Genomic DNA, 22,845 nt, shown 5'->3' on the forward strand with positions numbered 1-22,845 from the left:
AATACAGTAAAGATAAACATCCATAAAGTTCTGTTTGTTTATTAAAATAAAGGCACAAACGCTGTCATAGTATACACATTTCAGTTTTTATAGAGAGCTCACACAAAAATGGAAATTCTGTTATTAATTACTCACCTTCATGTACTTCCAAACCCTAGACCTTCATTCATCTTTAAAAACCCGAATTAAGATTTTTTTTTTGCTCTGACAAGACAAAATAGCCCATGTGCCTTCAGTGGTTCAATCGTAATGTTATTTTTGTGCACACAACAAACAAAAACAATGACTTCAACAATTTCTTCTCTTCAGTACCAGTTTAGGATGCCCATTAAAAAGAGATTTCCAAGGTGAACATGCACCATTAAATGACACTGAAGACAAGAAATTGTTGAATTAAGACATTATTTTTTGGACATAAACTGTAACTAACCATGCAAAACAAATTACCTAAACATGGACAAACTACAATATATATATAAGTGTTTTTTTTTTTTTGTATTGGTGATGTCATACCTTAAGAGGCCTATCTTGGCACACCACATATCTATATACGTGAATATGAATAATAGTAATTAGCTAAACCCACAAAAGATTTAATTTATTTCAGAGTGAGTAAGAGATGACAGTTAAATTTTTTGACAAACAAAACACCAAAGAAAAACAGTATGAAGTTTAAAATGTGTTGTTTATGATTAGGGGTTTAATGATAAATTAGTGCCATGGTTCGGCTCATGGTATTGGACCCATGATACAGTATGGTTCAGTTCAGTAAAGTTTAATAAGGGAGCCAAGCTTGTGCTGTGGCACCACAAATGTTATGGAACACTTGATTCACTTTTGAATAAATTAGTGCAGTCAGTTCACCTGGGTAAACTAAAATGTATGAAAATTAGCTCTACAGGAGAATAGTAAAAAAACACTTATGCTACCATACAGTACATTTGGAATGTTCCAAAAAATAAGCATCTCTTTTGTATGAGTGTGTGCTATTTGATTAATAGTGAAACAAATACTGTAGATGGTGGCACACAGAACAACTTTCACTTTCATACTATATATGTCTTAGTTAACACTGCCCACCAAGACAGCATTTCTGCACGTAAACTGTTTTTGATGGCAACGTGTCAATATAGTGCACTCACGTGCTCATCAAAGAGTGGAGTTTATTTGCTCAATCTGAACTACAGCTAAGAAAAATCACTAGTTGCAATGGCTGAGAAGATGCTGCAATGGTGATAGGTAAGTATTCTTTAGCTTTTTATTTCATCAACCAAGTCCTGTGGTTTTGTGTTAAAGCAATCCTCGACAGCATGTATTTATTAACAGGATAAAATGCATAGAAAAATCTCAGAACTAAAATGATCAGTCATTAAAGTCTGCATGAACCGGAAGCTCCGACCAATATTTTATTTAAAAAAAATTTTATATTGTGCAAAGTTCCTAGAGAAACAGAATATTAAATGAGAAAACCGTGGCTGTGGCTTGTTTTTTTTCTCCTGCAAGCTGATTGAATGTAGTAAAGTAGGCAATTAATTCAAAAAGTTCAGGAAAAGGGTTTTAAGACAACCTAACAGACACCATTTCTGTTTGTTGTCAGAGTGCTGTCAAAACCGACAGTTGGAGGGGCATGGTTAAGTGTACCTCAGACAGACGTAATCTCAGAATTTAACTGCAAAGAGACAGGAAGTGAGTTTTCAGGTTTTATTTAATAATTAAAAGGGCAAACTAATTTTTTTCTTAAAGTCACAGATGAACAGATCACCACAAAACTAGCAGTGTGAGCTAACAAAATCAATTTGGTTAGTTTTGATTTCATGTGTACTTTCTTAATGTTCTTCACATAAGCCATTACAGACTCATCTTGGGGAGACACACATCACATTGAGGCCGTTACATTGCTTTTCATTATAAAATGCTGAATGTTTCCTGCGGTTATACGTGGCATCCTCGTTACTATGGAGCTTTTGATGACAATTGAAATGTTTTAGCTTTAGTAAAATACAGACTTTTGAACACTTGGGCATGGCTTGGACAGGGCATTCCTTCTGATTGGTTTATCTTGAGCATTCTATATCAAAGTCAGATATTTGTTTAACTTCTCTTTGAATAAAGACTTTCTCTATGTTCTTTGTGGGCTGAGGGTGGCAGGTAAATGTGCGTAGATTCACTGAGGGTTGGTGAGGGGGCGGGAGGAACCTCGGTTCGCAATTAGCGTATTGTGGTTCGAAACCATAGGGGGTATATCGTGTTTATATGGTTACATCCCTATTTATGAGCAAATCCATTTCCTTCCTTTGCATTTTGCAAAAGTTGTTTTGGATGCAATTTAAGTTTTAGTCATTGATGATACAGACCACAGAACACACAGGTGTGGGGTTGTCATAGTTACAGCCTGACCTTTGGTTCCATGGAGATGAAGCTGTGCATGCCTCTGCTGAATAGTGTCGATCTTTTTATTGTCCGACTGTGGAAGAAATGGTAGTAGTCCTTTAGATCACCAATCTACGGGAACAAAATACAAAACTTTAATTTATTTTACTGCATTCTAAATAAATTACAATCACAAAATATAGCTTTATTTCTACAACAGGTCAGGAAATCAGAACCCAAACATGCTGCCATACTAAGTAACTAAACTGTACAGGCATTGAATATGCAACAATATTAGTAGCCATGAATAAAAAAATAAAAAAAACATGAGCTACAGTAATAACTACCACAAACAGAATGAAACTGGTTCATTTCATTAATTATTTAGAAAGACATTGATTTTAATATTCATTGCTCGAAAGGATCTACCATAAACTTTGCCTGCATTAACCTTTTATTTAAATAAACGAGTATTGTTTCCAAATTACTAAACTGATTTAAACAAACATACCCAACTGAATTATTATATTACCACTGTCTTGCTCCTGGAAGACAAACTTTACTGTTAATCCTACATAAATAAATCCTTCTGCAAAATGGGGTTAAACCTATTAAAAATTACAATTTACACACTTACATGCAAAGTTGCAGACTTAGAATATAGTTATGAAACATGAAAGTGTATCAAGTTTAGCATACGCGTAACATGCTGAACATGTCATGAATCCTGAAGAAGCTAATGACTTACTTAAATTATCATTCTTTTAAGTAATGCTAAAGCGTTTATAACTATTAAGGAAAAGTATATGGATAGGCCTACAAGAGAGATCGCAGTAGTTTCAAAAACACCTGTTGTTGAGGAATCATTTTTCAGACCTGTTTACTTGCTAGAACAAACTAAGATTTTATTTTGAAAACTGAATATTCTTCAATTAAGAACGAGTCTTAAAATATGTTAAGAAAATGTAAGTCTTTAAAACCAAAGTTAAGCAGCTTTAACTATTACAACACAACATGTAAAACTCTATAAAACTTGTGTATAAAGCTTACAGCCTTGAGGTTTGAACTTCAATCAAAGTGATAATGCACTTGAACTGATAGTAAAGAGCACAACGTAAGCTATGATTAAAAAAAAAGACAAACGAATTTATTCAAAACGTGCTTTAATGAAAACGCGTACCTGGCCCAGGTTTCTATACCCATATTTGTTGGCGATGTGTTCCGCTTGTTCAGGTCCACCGGCTATCCGAACAGCCCAGTGGTTGGTGTAAATCCGAGCTTTACATGGAGTAACGTTAGACGAGAAAAAAATCAAGCACAGTGAAACCAGGACGCACGGGAGGTTATTTAAAACCATTTTTCGCCCCCCCTCTCTCTCTCGCCTCGATTTTCCCTAGCACCCCCGGTTTAGGAAAACAACCAAACTTCGTCTAGCCGTTCAACAGGGATTCTCATAGAAGTGTCGCTTGAACTCCACATATATTCAGAGGGTGAGCGCAGGATTTGGATACGAATCTCCGAATGTTTCACTCTGCAGCGCAACACCCTCCAACGCCACGGAGAGAAAGACGCAACAGTGAGCTTGCCCAGCTTTGACTTGATATGTTCTCTCAATGGAGTGCCGTTATTTCTGTCTTTTTTGTTAAGTAAAGATGTGACTATAGCGCCTCCCTCAAAAACTACAGAGAGAACGGACAGTGAGCCGTGTGGGGTTACCGGGGTTCCGCAGGGTCTTAAACACACACCATGTTTTATCAAAACAAATCCGTCTGTGTTGGCAAATGAGAGATCCATGATGCTTCTGTGTAACGTTACACATTTGGTTTATCTTTTGTCTGTATTTGTGTGTAATCAGTGTTTGATGTTGAGGTCTAAACTATAACAGTAAAGTTTTAAACAGAACACACATTCACCAAAGATCGTTGTTTCATTAGTAATGGGACAGCTGGTATTGACCTTATTCTGCAATCTGTAAGTGGGCAATTCTTCAACTACGGGCACTTTTAGCCTTGCGAAGTTGAGTAAAAAGAACTTGTTCAAAATTAATGTAGCACAGCCTCTTAAGTTTAAACAATTTGTCTAGTTTTAAGATCTGTAAGTTCAAACTTATATATGAAGATAAATTGTTAATATTTTAAAATTTTTACATCGTGAACTGAACAAATGTCATTTCCACCACATCTCAATATACAGATTTTAATTCAAAATGAAATAAATTGCGGCAGTCACACATTGTCTAAGATCATTTTTCTGTCTAGTTTACCCATTCTTTGCACAATATATACAATAATTATACATTTGTCAATTAAATAAATTAGTCCCTTAGGACCAAATGCTGAATTGTACACCTGTCACACTCTAAAATGTTATATTAATTTGGTTAAGAGCTTTTTAGAAAATAAATAAATTGAATTTGTATATTAAATAGAGCATGAACTTATACATTGTGAATACATTTTTAATATGTAATGTAAACTTTTTAAATATTTAAAAAAAATGTATGTGGTGATGGAAATGACAGGGCGGTGGTGGAAATGACAGGGGTGGTGGAAATGACAATGAATCAGTGTTAATGTAGAAAAACATTAGATATTTATTAGAAAAAAAAATTAAACTTTTAAACTCACAAGTATTAAAGTTAATTTACTAAGCATAACCACACATTTTTTACATGTGTAAAGCTGAAATGTATCTAAAAAAACTGATTTGTCTAACCGAACAGTAACAGTGCATACTGTAAATTACTGATTATTTTTCAAATATTATGTAAATTAGTTTTAAAATAAAATGAATTACACATCTACAGGGATTAGACAAAGAAATTGAAAGGCCTGGTTTTAGAGTACAATAATTCATTAGTGCAGTGGTGCAGTTGGTAGCACTGTTGCCTCACAGCAAAAGGTCGCTGGTTCGAGCACTGGCTGGGTCAGTTGGCATTTCTGTGTGGAGTTTGCATGTTGTCTGTGTGTTTGCGTGGGGTGAATTGAATAAGCTAAATTAGCCGTAGTGGATGTGTGCGAAATAGTGTGTTTCTCAATGTTGGGTTGCAGCTGGAAGGGCATCCGCTGTGTAAAACATAAGTTGGTGGTTCATTCTGTTGTGGCAACCCCTGATTAATAAAGGGACTAAGCTGAAAAGAAAATGAATGAATGAATTTTACAGATTGCAATATTTAACAACTTAAACATTAATGTAACAATTAATTATGCATGAATTCAAACTGGATTCAGGATTCAAAACTTTAAATCAAAATGTGTAACATATGCTATGTCAGCTAAACTGTGCATTGACTATTTTGTCATGAATCGAAATTCCAAAAATATCATGAACATGGTTGGGCAAGTTACTTCCAAAATGTAATACATTATATATATATATATATATATATATATATATATATATATATATATATATATATATATATATATATATATATATATATATATATATATATATATATATCCTAGGTCTGAATGAATGAAATATTCTTATTAAATAGTTTGTTCTTTACATAGTTGAATGTTGACAACAAAATCATACAAAAATTATCTATGGAAATCAAATTTATTAACCTATGGAGGACTGGATTTGGAGTCACACTCAAAATTGAAGTGGAAAAAACACACTACAGGCTAAACCAACTTTGATGTAACGTTCTTAAAACAATTCAAAATGAGGCTCAGTAGTGTGTGTGGCCTCCACATATCTGTATGGCGCCTCTCTACGACTGGGCATGCTCTTGATGAGGTGGAGGATGGTCTCCTAAGGGGTCTTCTCTCAGACCTGGTGTCTCATGTATCAACGCTGCGTACACACAAAAAAACTTTGCGTACGCCAGGTTTCTTGCTCGCTTTTGGATTTACTAACTGTGAAATTTGCGTTGGTCTTCGCCAACTTCTGGCGTATGTGTATTTCTTGTGTGTGTTTATTTTTTTTCCATTGGCGACTCCTAGAGGCAATTATGTTAAATTGCACAATACAAAGTATCGCACCAACACGTGAAAACATTGCTATTAATTTAGAATTGATAAAATGGGTTAATTATTGCCATAATGTAGAGATGCAAATAGTATAACATGTCTTCTGGCAACTAAGCAGTTTTTATACACATAAAAACCATTAAATTCCAATCACCTCAGTTAGGTAACGTGCACAAAAATCATCACAGGGAATCACAAAAAATATGATACACATAACCATCCACACACAATCCTCTACTGTCAGGTCCCAGGTTGTGAATGTGTTGCTAACTGTTTTTCAGAGCTGTGTTTCCACCTATGAATTTATATTAGGGACAATAGAAACGTTTGTTGTCTTGAGATTTTTAAGTAAATAATAATTATAATAATAAAAGATTGGATCCTTTGGATTCTTGGTGTTGCCAACTTTATTCTTGTTTTTGTTTTTTTTATAATTATTTAAAACTTTTTTTTAAATTGAGAATTGACGTCTGGTATGTGCCTGTGTTTGACAAACATGTTTCTAACCATATCTAGAGTAAGTGTGTGTTCTTTTGATATGTTTATTTTTTATAATTATTTGAAACTTTAAAAAAAAAACCTTTTTTTTATTTTTTTTTATTTTGTGTTTTTATGCATGGTCAGCATTGAGGGGAGAGTAACACATTTCACTGCAGCACTTTTTGTTTTGTTTTGTTTTGTTTTTTCCTTTTATGTTTTTAACCTTGTATTTCAGTTGTCAAGTAATGCCACAGTAGAGCTTTTGTCAAAGGTATGTATTATATATGAATGACATACATTTAAAGGCAAAATTATTCACCCTCCTTTGAAATTTTTATTCTTTTTCAAATATATCCCAAGTGATGTTGAACAGAGCAAGGAAAAGGTCAAAGTATTTCTTATAACTTTGTTTACTTTTCCTAATTAACCTAGTTAAGCATTTGCAATGTAAGCTATTAGTATCTTGCAAAATAACTAAGAATCTCTCCCTGAAACAGCACTTACATACATTTTTGCAGAGGCTCAATGAAGTTGACAGGAAAACTTCAAATGAAGTAAGTAAAAGTGGTATTTATAGTCTAAAGGCTTTCTTAAACATATGGATATATATATATATTTTTTTTATAATTATTATTCCTTTAGCTTTGGAGAAACATGAGGATCAGTGCTGACCGATTTTTTATTTTTTGCTTTAGATGGAGTTTGTTAATTAATTAATTTATTTATTTTATTGGATATGTGATTGTGATAAATGTTGGCAGTTGCTTTAAAGGGCACCTAGGTTACCCCTTTTCCAGATTTAAGATAAGTCTTTTGTGTCCCCAGAATGTGTCTGTAAAGTTTCAGCTCAAAACAACCATCAGAGTATTTGTTATAGCTGTTTGAAGTGTCTGTATTATAGCCGGTAAAACCTGGTTGCTGTTTTTTTGTACTGGGCCTTTAAGGCTAGTCCCCCTCGCCCACCGTTCCCACGTGCCTGTCAGCAACATGCCTCAATTGCCGCCCTCGGCTGCCTCAGGAAGCAGATCTCACGTCGCGTTTGTGAGAAATACTACAGTAAGATCTTTACCAATGAGTATTTGATGCATTTTTTGTGAGTTTCAACCATGAGTCACACACAATGTCGTTACAAAGTTCACGTGCACACACAGCGAGGACACGCACAAACACACACACACACACACACACACACACAGAGAGAGAGACAGAGACAGCACACATTTAGCTTCTAGCTTTAGAATATCTGTTATGTTAATGTACAAAATTAACCTGATTTAATGTCCACAAACCGGGATCGAAGACAGCACCAAACCAACTGAATTAAAACAGAGAATTAAACAATTGCAAGAATATCTGATAATTAACAGAGGTTTATATTTTTATTGAAAGTGTTCGATTTGACCTCACCATCATGGAGATCAGAGGCGGCATTAGTTGAGCTCTTAAACATTTTCACTTCCATTTAAATGTTTCGCTGTCTGTTATATCTGTGTTTCTGAAACTCATCTGTTACAGCAAAACAATCGATGAAAATTTTTATGTACTTATTACAGAATTGACTTTAATAAGTCGCAAACAAAGTTGTATTTAATTTACGAGATGTTATTTGGAACAGTAGTAACGCCTCCAGAAAGATCAACAATCAATTATGATGGAATTAATCAAAGTTTCATTCAGAAAACCTAGAGAGCTCAAGCAACTCATCTAAGACACACAGACTTCAAGAATCAGCATATGAACCTCAACCATGGTTGCTAAAAAAAAAAGCTGCTTAATTCATTCATGCTGCAATGCATGCTGGGTGCAAGCATAGTACAAAAAAAACTCCCAGTATGCATTGCAGCATGAATAAATTATGCCGCTTTATGCTCTTAACATTTTTTTTCTTTGCCTTTAATTTATTTTGTGTTTGGGGTGTAATATTTCAGTAGATTGTTTTGTATTGTTCTGGGTTGTTTTTTTATTTGATTTTTATCTTTTGTTTGTCACCATTCTTGAGATTCAAAGACTAATTGTTGACATCTGTGTGTTTTCAAGTATTGCCATAGTTCAAACGTTCTCTTAATGACTAGTGTATTTAGACCTGTTAAATTGTCATTGATTGCTGAAGTTCCAGTGGTTTCATATATGTATTGTATTCGATTCTCATACTTAAGAAGATAATCAACAACAACGGCTTTGATATAATAGTTAATCTCATCACACTTAATTTTACATTTGTTATGGCTTTTCATGCCATACAATTAGTATGATGAACACATTTAATTGATGCAATCAAAGTGTTTTATATCAAGAAGTTGAAGATCCCGACTAAAGCAGGCTCTGTCCTCCGTCATGGTGACATCAAATGAACAACAATTTCATTAAGAGCTTTTGTTCATGTGACAGAAATAAAGTCAAAGGTCAGTAATAAGTGAAGCTCCTGATGTTTGTAGAGTTGTTTAATGATCTCTACTGAGATCTTGAGAAATAAAATTTTTATTGTGTAATAATTTTTTTTAAATTAATTATTAATTGATTTAGTTTTATTTTCAGTTGATTTCATCTTTGATTTTGGCTGTAATTTGTGTTATTTGGTCTTGTTGTTCTTTCCTTTTAGTGATTCTGCTTGTTAACACTTGTTTATCAATAATTATTAATCCTCCTTTAATTAGACACTTAATTATCTCATTAACTTCATCCCTGTCTGAGTGTTCAACCCTCTGTAGTGAGGACACTAGTGAGGATTTTGCTCTGGGATTTGAGGGGTTTAATTTGTTTGATGAAAAATACAGACTGTGGAATGTATTTTTAACAGAAAAATTCTGTAGATTGAATTTACGAATGTAAAATGTTAAAAACAGTAGTTTACTGTCAACCACAGCTGCCAGTATTTTTTTGTAAAATCAGGAAAAACAACAGCAAAATACTGTAAAACATTTTTGTTTCACCATTGCGGAGGGTATTAGCATCTGTGTGCAAGTCCAAGATGAACTCGTTGAATCTGATCTGATCTGATGTTATGTTGCGTCTTCTTTTGTTTAAAGGTAACTGTGTAGTTACTAATGCAGTGAAAGTCTGTTTGTTAATTAGTCACACATGAACACAATAATGCATTTAATGACTTTATTTAAAAAGTTTTTGTAGTGAACTGATGTAGGATTGTTCTCAATATGCTCAGATATATTACTTAGACATTTAAAATGTTTATTTTAATGCCAGTAAATGCCAATTAAAACGTAGTTGCTTTCTGCAAATATAAATAACTAACTCAAAGGTTTGTAAATGATCATTGCATCTGTTAATGAATACAATTTTCTCTTGTTAAAAATACAACATTTTTCTGCAAAAACAATTTTACAGAAAAATTCTGTATTTTTTACAAAAAAGTTCTGGCAACCATTGCTGCCAGTATTTTTCCGTAAATTTTACAGAATTTTTTTTATAGTGTACTTTTGAAGAGTTATTTTATAGTGCAATAAGATTTCACAATTTTACAATATGTAACGTATTATGATATAATAAATGCCGCTTTGGTGAGCAGGAGCTTATTTTAAAACATTTAACAATCATACTGACCCCAAACTTTTGACCAGTTGTGTATATAATATTTTATAAGTGAAAATGTGCACTTTAATTTTGACACTCACACACATAGTCACCAAATAAAAATCAGACAAAGAGGTCAGACTTTCTCATACAGAGCCTCATTTCAGTTGTCAAATTGTGTAAATATCTATTGAATTAATCAATTTATTAAAGAAACGTTGGCTAGAATTATGCATTATAGACTTAAATTATAGAGAGAAATAACAGATGAACTGAGACTGCATCAGATCATGAAGCAGATCAATATTGATATTTCTTTCGAGCTGTCAGTGCAGAAATGAACAAAACAATAGGCCTAACACAACATATAAGACTAAAATATGGGAAATTATCAGATGGTAACTTCTGTCAATTTTCCTAACGGATAAACAGCTCTCTGTGATGTTGCAGCATGCTTTCAATTTCATATTAGACATGAAATGCACATAAGCCAATAGGAATGACATCTCGCCCTACTCATCATTCTCTCTTCATAGCCGTATATGTGGCTGTATAGCCGTATATGTGGCTATTACATGATCATAATACACTGTATATAGCAGTGTCATGATATAGCCTGGGTCGTTAGTTTGTTGGATTGTTTTGTTTTCTCACTACAATCGATCTGCTCAATCGAGCAGAGACCACCTCATTCAGGCGATCTCTGACCGATTGATTTGACACATATTCACATATGCCAAACAAACCGCGCTAACGGGGAAATGAGACAGATTCCGAAACAAACGTCTATGTGTGAAAGCACCTTATGATTGTATTTGCATGCAATTGACAGACAGTAGCAGCTAAGGTAAACTTTTGTGATAAGGCAGCACTGTATACACTGGCCTGAGCGTCTCGCCTTATTGTCGAGCCCTGCCATGTATTCAAGGCTGCTGCACGTCTCCATAGAAGAGGCCGATGTAGATGGTTAATCCTTACTGTCACTTGACTTCTTTAAAGTGCCAGTTTTTGACCAGGTATCCATGTTGATGACTACAGTAAGCGAAAACAAGTTACAAATGTACTACACTTAGCGCCTACTGTGAAAGAGCAGGGCTATTGTGACAAAGATGTGGAACAGCGAGATGACAATGCATTGGCCGTAAATTACAATTTGTCATGTGATTTTTTTGTTTCTCGCTCAGTGAATATCTTTTCTCTCAGAAATATGACATGTGAAGTTTACCCAAAATAAATGCATAAAAATAATAAAAGATAAAATTTTCCACCATTACAAACATTTTCTTGCGCACCCCTGGTGGTCAGACTGCGCACCCCTAGGGTGCACCCCAGTTTGGGAACCGATGGTCTATGGCAGGGATGAGCAAACTCGATCCTGGAGGGCCGGTGTCCCTGCATAGTTTTGCACCAACCCTAATCAAACACACCTGCTTGTAGCTTTCTAATGATCTTGAAGACACTAATTAGGGTGTTCAGGTGTGTTTGATTAGTGTTGGAGCAAAACTCTGCAGGGACAGCGGCCCTCCAGGATCGAGTTTGCCCATGCTTGTTTTAGCCCTTACAATTTTAACATTGATATATTTTGACTGCTGCAATTGTTAAGAACTTTGTTTAAAAATCTCTTTTGATTTGGCAAGCAAACTAAAAAGCTAAATAAGGTCTGCTGATGTTCATGTTGTTGTTAACGAGGCATGACCTGTTCTAACCTAATATAAAATAATTTACTGCTCTTATCCATTGTTTAATTTACTGTTAAACATAATATAACATGCCTGTATGTAGTATTGATTTCTGGAAGTATTTAGAATATCTTGGACAAAACCACTTTTCTCTATGGAGTAAGTTGCACTCAAAGAGACATCAAGAATCAGCATATGAACCTCAACAACGGTTTCAACTAACAAAACTAACAGTTTAACTCAAAGAGATCACTAACTGGTTACTGAAAGTCTCAACATAAACAACAGCCGAATCAAACACAAATAAGACCATTATACTACATAATTTATTCATGCCCCAATGCATGCTGAGATATTTGTACTGTGCCACACCCAGCATGCATTGTTGCATGAAACATTTCAATTGTTACCATTGTTGAGGTACAAACTCTGATTCATGAGTTGAGTGTGGCTTGCCATAAGTGAACAGTTATGCATGTTACTTCTTCACTCTGTAAAAGAATTACAGATGTGTTGTTTGGTTTTCATTTCTCTTTAAAAAAAAAATCAATATCTGTAGCTAAGCATGAAATCTATTGCATGAGGCCCACCATCCAGACCTTTACCATAACAGTCATCAGAACAAATTTTAGACAATTAGAAATATCTACCTATTGACTTCTGAGTTTTATTACTATAATAAAAGTGACTAAAAAACTCTGTATTACAGCAGCTAAAGAATTTAAGTTAATAGGTGAAGAGCCCAACTAAACCAGCCCCTCACTCCATTACGGTGACAAAAAAAAAAAACAACAACGAAATTTCTGTTGGTTCTCAATAAGAATGGTATGGAAGTCATAGCAGTCAGCTGTTTGTGGAGTTATTTAGTGATCCTCTGCTGAAACTGAAAGTGTTTTATTTTACTTGATTTTTGTTTGTGTTTCTTGTTTCTCTTTCCTTCAGTGATTGTGATTGTTAAGAGCAGTGTCTGAATTCACTCATTAGTGTTCATTACCTCTGTCAGGTGAACTATATTAGTGAACTAGTGTGTGGAATAGTGAACGTGGGCACAAAGTGTGATTTCAAACACAGACTTGAAAATGTCGAATCTGAGCTGTTAACTCACAGTTTTCTGCTGTTGGTTACTTTCTCGAAAACAAAAATATTACCCAGAATGCAGTTTTAACAGAATATTACTGTTTTAGTGAAAAAAAAACAACATTATTTTACTGTAGAACCTGACCACTTTTTAACAGCAATTTTTTACAGTGTGGGTTTACAGAAGAAAACCTTCCTCTTTACAAGTTAGATTTATAGAGTCAGTTACCACAGTAACTGTGTCTGAATATAAGCTAACTCTGTTTTAGAAATGGGCTTGACTTTCTTCCCTTTTTTGTTTGACAAACTGAAAACCCAAAGTTTCCCTAATTTTAGGGTTTACATTCTGTTTTTTCACATAAAAAAAGGTTTTCACATAACTGGATTTCTGAATTGGGCCTCTGCTTATCTGGAAAATTATATAAATTTAAACAATCATACAGATTTTCTTTTCTGCCTTTGTGTTTATCAAACACCAACAAATATTACAATACATAAAGAATTTATGTTAGGACTATTTAATAAAAAGTTACAATATAAGCTTAGTTTATGCTGTTTAAGTTCTTAAGGGTACATCTGCATGGTCTGAATATGCCTTCTGTTTGCCCTGTTGTTTAATTATGTGCAAAACATTCTATCAGTAAACTTGAATAATAGAAAGTGGTGGGCTGCTAATTATTCCACAATCATTACTTTTGGAGACATACTTTTGATGGCATCATTATGTGGTGAGTGTTACACGTTGGTCTCATTCACAACATGATTTATTGATCTTTGTTTTGGTTATGCTTCAGCACAGTTCCATTTGCAGTACAACTTCGAATAAGCGTAATTGCACTTATTACAGCCAATTTTTTCATTAATGGACCCGCTGTCAAGACCGACAATGCACAAGGGACAAGAATATCTCACGGTCCTTATAAACAAGATGAAAAGGGACGAAAACACCCCATGAACACACCATTGAGTGCGAGATTGCAGGATTGCAAATTAAAGCACCAAATAAGGAGGAGAAAGGGGAGAACATTAGGAAATTTCAGGAGGAATCAAGTACCCTGCTCACGGAGGTAGCGACTAACCCCATTCAGCCAGTCGGTTCTCTACTGGGGATGCAAATTCCGCTTGACAGCCATTACCCTGAAAGCTTGAGTTGCCCCCCTTCAAGTGTCTTTTACTGAAAACAGTTTATGGCTTCTATTTTTATTAAGTCTTTATTTATCACCTCTTCAGAGCTGAATAAATAAACGTAGTATGAGAGAATCACAGGTTGATTATTACCAAATTATTGGAGTTTAAGGCAGTTCAAACCTTAAGGGGGTTAGGCCCCTACCCCCATAGCACCAAAGCAACATATTTGGGGGAGGGGTACTTAAAATTAGCAATGTTGTTGTTGTTGTTATTATTATTATTATCATTATTAATGATAGCTACATACCTATCAGTCCTACATAATCTGAGATCCTGTACACTTTCACCTTGTTTAGTGCATTGAACAGCTTTGCCATGCAGTATCTTTTTTCTTTGGTTAATTGAAACAAGTAGTTTCTAAAGATGAGAGATGTATGAGTAGTTATGTGTGCAAAGTTGTCAAGCCATTCATAAGCCTCTTTATTTGATAATGAAGAGATAAAATGTACTGTAGATGCAATAAAAGGTTTAATAATAAAGCCTAATAATCCTTAAAACATTTTAAATATTAAATATTATTAAAGTAATACATTTTCATGCTGTCTTACCCCAATATAACTTCTTAGAATACCTAATGAGTTATGTGGCTAATACATAAAACCATTTAACTCATTTCTACACTTGCTCATCAAATGTGGTTGGACCGCTGCATATACAATTATAAGACTGCTTGATGCAGTCACTATATTACGGCTTCTAAATTCTCCAAAGAATATACTTTAATATTACTTTAACTATAAATACATCAATGTGTGACTCACTTATATAAGAATAGCTTAAATCAGCATATTCAAATTACCTTTACAGATTCTCCTGTCCATTTTCAAAAAACAATTTTCAAAAGAATGCAACCATATTTTTTTCAATGTAACACTAATAAAGGATTAGATTAAACGAAGAGGGACTAAATGATTAAGGATTTGGTTTACATTTAACTTTTTTAATAGGGCAGCAATCTTCCTATACCCTTTTACATGTCTTCTTGATCTGATTTGTTTGTTTCTCATAAGCCATTCTGAGATTAGGTATCATTAGGTATTCTGAGAAGTTGCTTCCCTCTGGTAGAAGATATAGAGTCCCAGTGTTTTGAAGGTTTAACTACTGTAAAATAACAAAATATTTAATAGTAATTTAAGGGTTTTCTATATTAAAAACGGTTATTTTCTGTGTTTTTAAAGGTATACCAACAGTAAAAAAGCAGAAATATTTTGTGTTTTAATAGTATACCTACAGTAAAAAAACAGACAGATTCTGTGTTTTAATGGGATACCTACTGTAAAAAAGAGGCTTTTTTTGGTGTTTTATAGTATATCTACAGTAAAAAAAAAGAACAGATTCTGTGTTTTAATGGGATACCTACTGTAAAAAAGCAGAAAGATGCTGTGTTTTAATGGTATACCTACTGTAAAAAAAGCAGAAAGATGCTGTGTTTTAATGGGATACCTACTGTAAAAAAAAGAAGCCTTTTGGTGTTTTAATGGTATACCTACTGTGAAAAAGCAGATAGATGTTGTGTTTTAATGGGATACCTACTATAAAAAAATAACTTTTACTAAAGGACACACATATATACAAATGGGAAAATACACTATTTATGGTTTACCTATAGTAAAACAAAACATTTTTTCTATACTCTATGTGTAGAGAAGCAGTAAATAGTTTGTTAACTGTACACTTACAATAATTAGTAAAAAAACAACTTTGCAATAAAACAGATTCTTTGATGAATACAAATCATTTGAATTCCAAACAGCTAGTTATACACATAATAATACATATTAACATGTGAATTATACAGTAAAAAGTCTTGGCAAATAATTTCATAGCAAATTAGTTTTAAATGTTAGCTTTAAGATAATTGAGGACAAGTGGGCAAATTACAAGTACTTTACATTTTAGGAAACCAGGTTAACTGCAAGATGGCAGGAAACAGACGATACAACTGGGTCTTCTTCCTCTCCAGTACTGATACTTCAATGGCTGTAAAACAAAAAATAAAACATCACTAATGACATTTCACTTACAACTGGGGTGATTCCTTGCATGTCAATAGTTTACACAAAAAAATGAATGTTTTATCATCATCTTCTTGTCTCACTCTATTATCATTTTAAGCCTGTCTGACTGACATACTTCCACAGAACACAATAGAATATATATATATATATATATATATATATATATATATATATATATATATATATATATATATATATATATATATATATATATATATATATATATATATATAAAATTATGGTTACCAAACAGTGGCAGCACCCATTCACTTGCATTGTACTGACACATAACCAAAGCAAGTGAATGGGTGGCACCCCTGTTTGGTTACCAACATTCTTCAAAATATGACATTTTGTGTTTTGCAGAGGAAACAGAGTCATACAGATTAAAAATGTCAAGAAATTATGAATTATTAAATGAATTATATAAATTATGAATTATGAATTATTCAGTTTTGGGTAAACAATCACTTAAAATATTTCTAAATAAAGAGTAGCTAGTTTTGACAATCTTCGGAACAATATACCCGAATGAGAAACAGTAAGATGAACAAAGTGTGCTGGTAACACTTTATAATGACTATGATTTATTTCTTAAGCATTAGCAAATAGTGAATTCATTATTTGTTAAGCATTAAATATGAATAAATGCTGTTATAAGCATTATAACTACAGCTACAAATGCTGTAATCTTGACTTATAAGCACATCTATAATGTGCTTAATGGTTGTGTTTTCATACTTTAATGATTTACAAACCAGTTATTTAGGAATTGTTGGTGTTTTTTTCCAGATCATTCAGAATGAGTTAGTAAACAAATAATAGATTATTTAAATTAACATTTATATATTTGATTATTCAGGCATATAGTAATATAGTTTATGTTAATAAATGCTTTATTAACTCAATTTCATACAGTTTTGTGACCTAATATAAAGTGAGGACTATTTATGCTTTATAAATCCCAGTTTGCTTTATAAATGACAGTTAAAGGCTCAGTATCAAATGAACAATAAATCTTTACAATCTTATCTAAAACAATTAAATTACTGTAAATATTAAACATTGCTCAATAACAGGAGTACCAAAATATAACATAAAACTGGATAAAACAACAGCAATATAATAATTTAATGATTAATTATGATGCAACATTTCAGTGTTATTTAGCAATGTTTAAACTGTACAGTAATTTTATTTTAGATAATATTTATTTTTCATTTTTTACAATATAATGAATTTCATTTTTAGAATAAAACTGAGCCTTTAATTGTCATTTATAAGAGATTTAAAAAGCACATTTCTTTATATCGTTATATCGTTTTAGTCTTTTGGGATGCAGTAACACGCAGTCAAATATTTCGCCAAACAGATCAGCCACTATTGATGCTCATAAACAATCATTAAGTCCTGGTGCTGCAGGTATTAGGAGGTTTGCGAAAACTGCAGCTGTGGTGCAGTGAGGGGTTTGCGTCTTTAATAATCTATGACAGTTTGGGGCTTTTAACATGACTTTTAAGGGACTGTTTTATATGGATTTATTAATCATTCTTACCGTTCAATGAACATAAACTGTCATAGACTACAAATTACAGCATTTGCAGCTGTAGTTAAAAACTGTGTACTAAGGTCTATTAATGTAAAGGTAATGCTCAGAAAATAATGAATTCACTTTTTGCTAATGCTGAATGAATCAATAGTGTTTAGTTATCATAAAGTGTTACCGTAGTGCTTAATTACCTTTAAATCTTACAAGAATTCTGAAAGTCTTTCTGGTCTGACGGGAATCGAAGGTGCTTGGTGCCCTTTTTTCTGCTTTGGACCCACTTTCTGGATAATTACTCAGTAGGCTCCTGTTGTAAATACAACAAACACACTGTAAAAAAAAATTCTGTAAAATTTACGGAAAAATACTGGCAGCTATGGTTGCCAGAACGTTTTGGTGAAAATACAGATTTTTTCTGTAAAATTGTTTTTACAGAAAAATTTTGTGTTTTTAACAAGAGAAAATGTTATTCGTTAACTGATGCAATGATCATTTACAAACCTTTGAGTTAATTATTAATATTTGCAGAATGCAACCACATTTCAATTGGCATTTACTGGCACTAAAATCAACATTTTAAATGTCTAAGTAATATATCTGAGCATATTGAGAACCATCATACAACATTTCACTACAAAAACTTTTTTAATAGAGTCACTAAATGCATTATTGTGTTCATGTGTGACTAATTAACAAACAGACTTTCACTGCATTAGTAACTACACAGTTACCTTTAAACGAAAGCAGATGCAGCATAACTGAGTTCATCTTGGACTTGCACACAGATGCTAATATCCTCCACAATGGTGAAACAAAAATGTTTTACAGTATTTTGCTGTTGTTTTCTCGCTACAGAGGGTTGAACACTCAGACAGGGATGAAGTTAATGAGATACAGTAATTAAGTGTCTAATTAAAGGAGGATTAATAATTATTGATGAACAAGTGTTAACAAGCAGAATAACTGAAGGAAAGAACAACAAGACCAAATAACACAAATTACAGCCAAAATCAAAGATGAAATCAACTGAAAATAAAACTAAATAAAATAATAATTAATAATAATAAAAAAAATTACACAATAAAGCTTTTATTTCTCAAGATCTCAACAGAGAACATTAAACAACTCCACAGACACAGGAGCTTCACTTATTACTGACCTTTGACTTTATTTCTGTCATGTGAACAAAAGCTCTTAATGAAATTTCTGTTGTTCATTTGGAGTCACCATGACGGAGGTCAGAGTCTGTTTTAGTCGGGATCTTCAACTTCTCGTTTAAAGTACTTTTTATTTTGGTTCTTGTAATTAATTATGTTAATCACACTATTTGAATAACATTAAAAACCAAAATAAAAGAGATAAATTATCATGTCAAACACACCCTTGCCTTCTTGTTGATAATTATGTTAAGTGTGAGAATTGAAAAATACATGTATATGAAACCATTGAAGCTACAGCAATCAATGACAGCTCAAGAGGCCTAAATACACCATTAACAATGAGAATAATTAATCTATGCCAAAAGTCCCAAACATGCAGACGTCAACAATTAGTCTTTGAATCTCAACAATGGTGACAAACAAAAAATTAAAATCAAATAAAAAACATCTCAGAACAATACAAAACAATCTACTGAAATATTACACCCAAAAAACAAAATAAAATAAAGACAAAGAAAGAAATGTTGAGAGCATGAAGCTGCATAATTTAATCATGATGCAATGCATGCTGGGAGTTTTGTACTATGCTGGTATGCAGCTTTTTTTCTGTATGCAGTTTTAAACATGTTTATACAACTTTCAAGGGAAAAGCACGTGATTTTAATGACGTCAACTTTTGAGCTCTCAGCCAGGATTCTTGTTCTTACATTTACATTTAGTCATTTTGTTCTTGTGGCTGAGATATGATGTTTTCAGGCAAACACAGAAAGTGATAAAAACAGCCTAAAATCATGAAACTCATCATTCTTTTTGTTTTAAACAACACTGTATGCAGTTTTAAACATGTTTAGACAACTTTTAAGGTAAAAGCAAGTGATTTTGAATAAGGTCAAATTTTGAGCTCTCAGCCAGGATTCTTGTTCCTGGGGCTGAGATATGATGTTTTTAAGCCAAAGACAGAAAGTAATAAAAGCAGCTACAATCATTAGGCTCATTATTCTTTTTTGTTTTAAACAACACTGTATGCAGTTTAAACATGTTTAGACAATTTTCAAGGGAAAAGCCAGTGATTTTCAATGAGGTCAATTTTTGAACTCTCAGCCAGGATTCTTGTTCCTGGGGCTCAGATATGATGTTTTCAGGCCAAAAACAGAAAGTAATAAAAACACCTTCAAACCATGAAACTTATCATTCTTTTTGTTTTATAAAACACTGTATGCAGTTTTAAACATGTTTAGACAACTTTCAAGGGAAAAGCAAGTGATTTTGAATATGGTCAAATTTTCAGCTCTCAGCCAGGATTCTTGTTCCTGGAGCTGAGAAATTATGTTTTCAGGCCAAAAACAGAAAGTGATAAAAACAGCTTACAATCATGAAACTCATTATTCTGTTTTTGTTTTAAACAACACTGTATGCAGTTTAAATATGTTTAGACAACTTTCTAGGGAAAAGCAAGTGATTTTGAATGAGGTCAATTTTTGACCTGTCAGCCAGGATTCTTGTTACTGGGGCTGAGATATGATGTATTTAGGCCAAAAACAGAAAGTGATAAACACAGCTTACAATCATGAAACTCGTCATTCTTTTTGTTTTAAACAACACTGTATGCAGATTTAAACATGTTTAAACAAGTTTCATTGGGGGGCAAGTGATTTTCAATAAGGTCAAATTTTGAGCTCTCAGCCAGGATTCTTGTTCCTGGGGCTGAGATATGATGTTTTCAGGCCAAAAACAGAAATTAATAAAACAATTTAAAACAATGAATTGTATCATTCTTTTTATATTAAACAACAGTGTATGCAGTTTTAAACATTTTTTGACAACTTTTAAGGGAAAAGCAAGTGAGAAATGATGTTTTCAGGCCAAAAGCAGAAAGTGACAAAAACAGCCTAAAATCATGAAACTCATTCTTTTTTTTTCTTTTTTTTTTTTTTAAACAACACTGTATGCAGTTTTAAAAATGTTTAGACACTTTACAAGGGAATAGTAAGTGATTTTGAGTAAGGTCAAATTTTGACCTCTCAGCCAGGATTCTTGTTCCTGGGGCTGAGATATGATGTTTTTAGGCCAAAAACAGCTTACAATCATGGAACTCATTATTATTATTTTTTTTTGTTTTAAACAACACTGTATGCAGTTTTAAACATGTTTAGACAACATTCAAGGGAAAAGCAAGTGATATTTAATATGGTCAAATTTTGAGCTCTCAGCCAGGATTCTTGTTCCTGGGGCTGAGATATGATGTTTTCAGGCCAAAAACAGAAATTGATAAAAACAGCTTAAAATCATGAAACTCATCATTCTTTTTGTTTTAAACAACACTGTATGCAGATTTAAACATGTTTAAACAAGTTTCATTGGGGGGGGCACGTGATTTTCAATAAGGTCAAATTTTGAGCTCTCAGCCAGGATTCTTGTTCCTGGGGCTGAGATATGATGTTTTCAGGCCAAAAACAGAAGTTAATAAAAACAGCTTACAATCAAGAAACTCATTATTCTTTTTGTTTTAAACAACACTGTATGCAGTTTTAAACATGTTTGGGTAACTTTCAAGGGAAACGCAAGTGATTTTTAATAAGGTCAAATTTTGAGCTCTCAGCCAGGATTCTTGTTCCTGGGGCTGAGATATGATGTTTCAGGCCAAAAACAGAAAGTAACAAAAACAGCTTACAATCATAAAACTCATTATTATAATTTTTTTTTGTTTTAAACAACACTGTATGCAGTTTTAAACATGTTTAGACAACAGTCAAGGGAAAAGCAAGTGATTTTGAATGAGGTCAATTTTTGACCTCTCAGCCAGGATTCTTGTTCCTGGGGCTGAGATATGATGTTTTTAGGCCAAAATCAGAAAGTAATAAAAACACCTTAAAACCATGAATTGTATCATTCTTTTTGTTTTAAACAACACTGTATGCAGTTTTAAACATTTTTCGACAACTTTTAAGGGAAAAGCAAGTGATTTTGACGGAGGTCAATTTTTCACCTCTCAGCCAGGATTCTTGTTCCTGGGGCTGAGATATGATGTTTTTAGGCCAAAAACAGAAATTGATAAAAACAGCTTAAAATCATGAAATTCATCATTCTTTTTCTTTTAAACAACACTGTATGCAGTTTTAAACATTTTTAAACAACTTTCAAGGGAAAAGCAAGTGATTTTGAACAAGGTCAATTTTTGACCTCTCAGCCAGGATTCTTGTTACTGGGGCTGAGATATGATGTTTTTAGGCCAAAAACAGAAAGTGATAAAAACACCTTAAAACCATGAATCTTATCATTTTTTGTTTTAAACAACACTGTATGCAGTATTAAACATGTTTGAACAACTTTCAAGGGAAACACAAGTGATTTTGAACGTGGTCAATTTTTGACCTCTCAGCCAGGATCCTTGTTCCTGGGGCTGAGATATGATGTTTTCAGGCCAAAAACAGAAAGTGATAAAAACAGTTTAAAACCATGAATTGTATCATTCTTTTTCTTTTAAACAACACTGTGTGCAGTTTAAACATGTTTAGACAACTTTCTAGGGAAAAGCAAGGGATTTTGAATGAGGTCAATTTTGACCTCTCAGCCAGGATTCTTGTTCCTGGGGCTGAGATATGATGTTTTTAGGCCAAAAACAGAAAGTGATAAAAACAGCTTACAATCATGAAACTCATTATTCTTTTTGTTTTAAACAACACTGTATGCAGTTTTAAACATGTTTAGACAACTTACAAGGGAAAAGCAAGTGATTTTAAATGAGGTCAATTTTTGAACTCTCAGCCAGGATTCTTGTTCCTGGGGCTGAGATATGATGTTTTCAGGCCAAAAACAGAA

General features: G+C 33.1%; 1 protein-coding gene across 6 annotated transcripts in view; it reads right to left on the reverse strand.

Annotated features, from left to right (window-relative positions):
- The window catches only part of pcsk5b (proprotein convertase subtilisin/kexin type 5b), a 215,209-nt gene extending 211,186 nt beyond the window's left edge, over nucleotides 1-4,023 (reverse strand). For 4 of the 6 annotated variants that reach the window (XM_056463159.1, XM_056463164.1, XM_056463163.1 and 1 more), the window contains exons 1-2: nucleotides 3,551-4,023; nucleotides 2,398-2,502 (exon numbers count right to left, since the gene is read on the reverse strand). In XM_056463159.1, the coding sequence (XP_056319134.1) occupies nucleotides 2,398-2,502; nucleotides 3,551-3,727 (282 nt within the window). In that variant the 5' untranslated portion in view covers nucleotides 3,728-4,023. The remainder of the gene's footprint in view (nucleotides 1-2,397; nucleotides 2,503-3,550) is intronic. The other 2 variants (XM_056463161.1, XM_056463160.1) reach the window with 1 other exon arrangement.
- Between the last annotated feature and the right edge of the window lie 18,822 nt (nucleotides 4,024-22,845).

This window comes from Danio aesculapii, chromosome 8 (assembly GCF_903798145.1).
Source record: "Danio aesculapii chromosome 8, fDanAes4.1, whole genome shotgun sequence".
NCBI classification, from domain to species: Eukaryota; Metazoa; Chordata; class Actinopteri; order Cypriniformes; family Danionidae; genus Danio; species Danio aesculapii.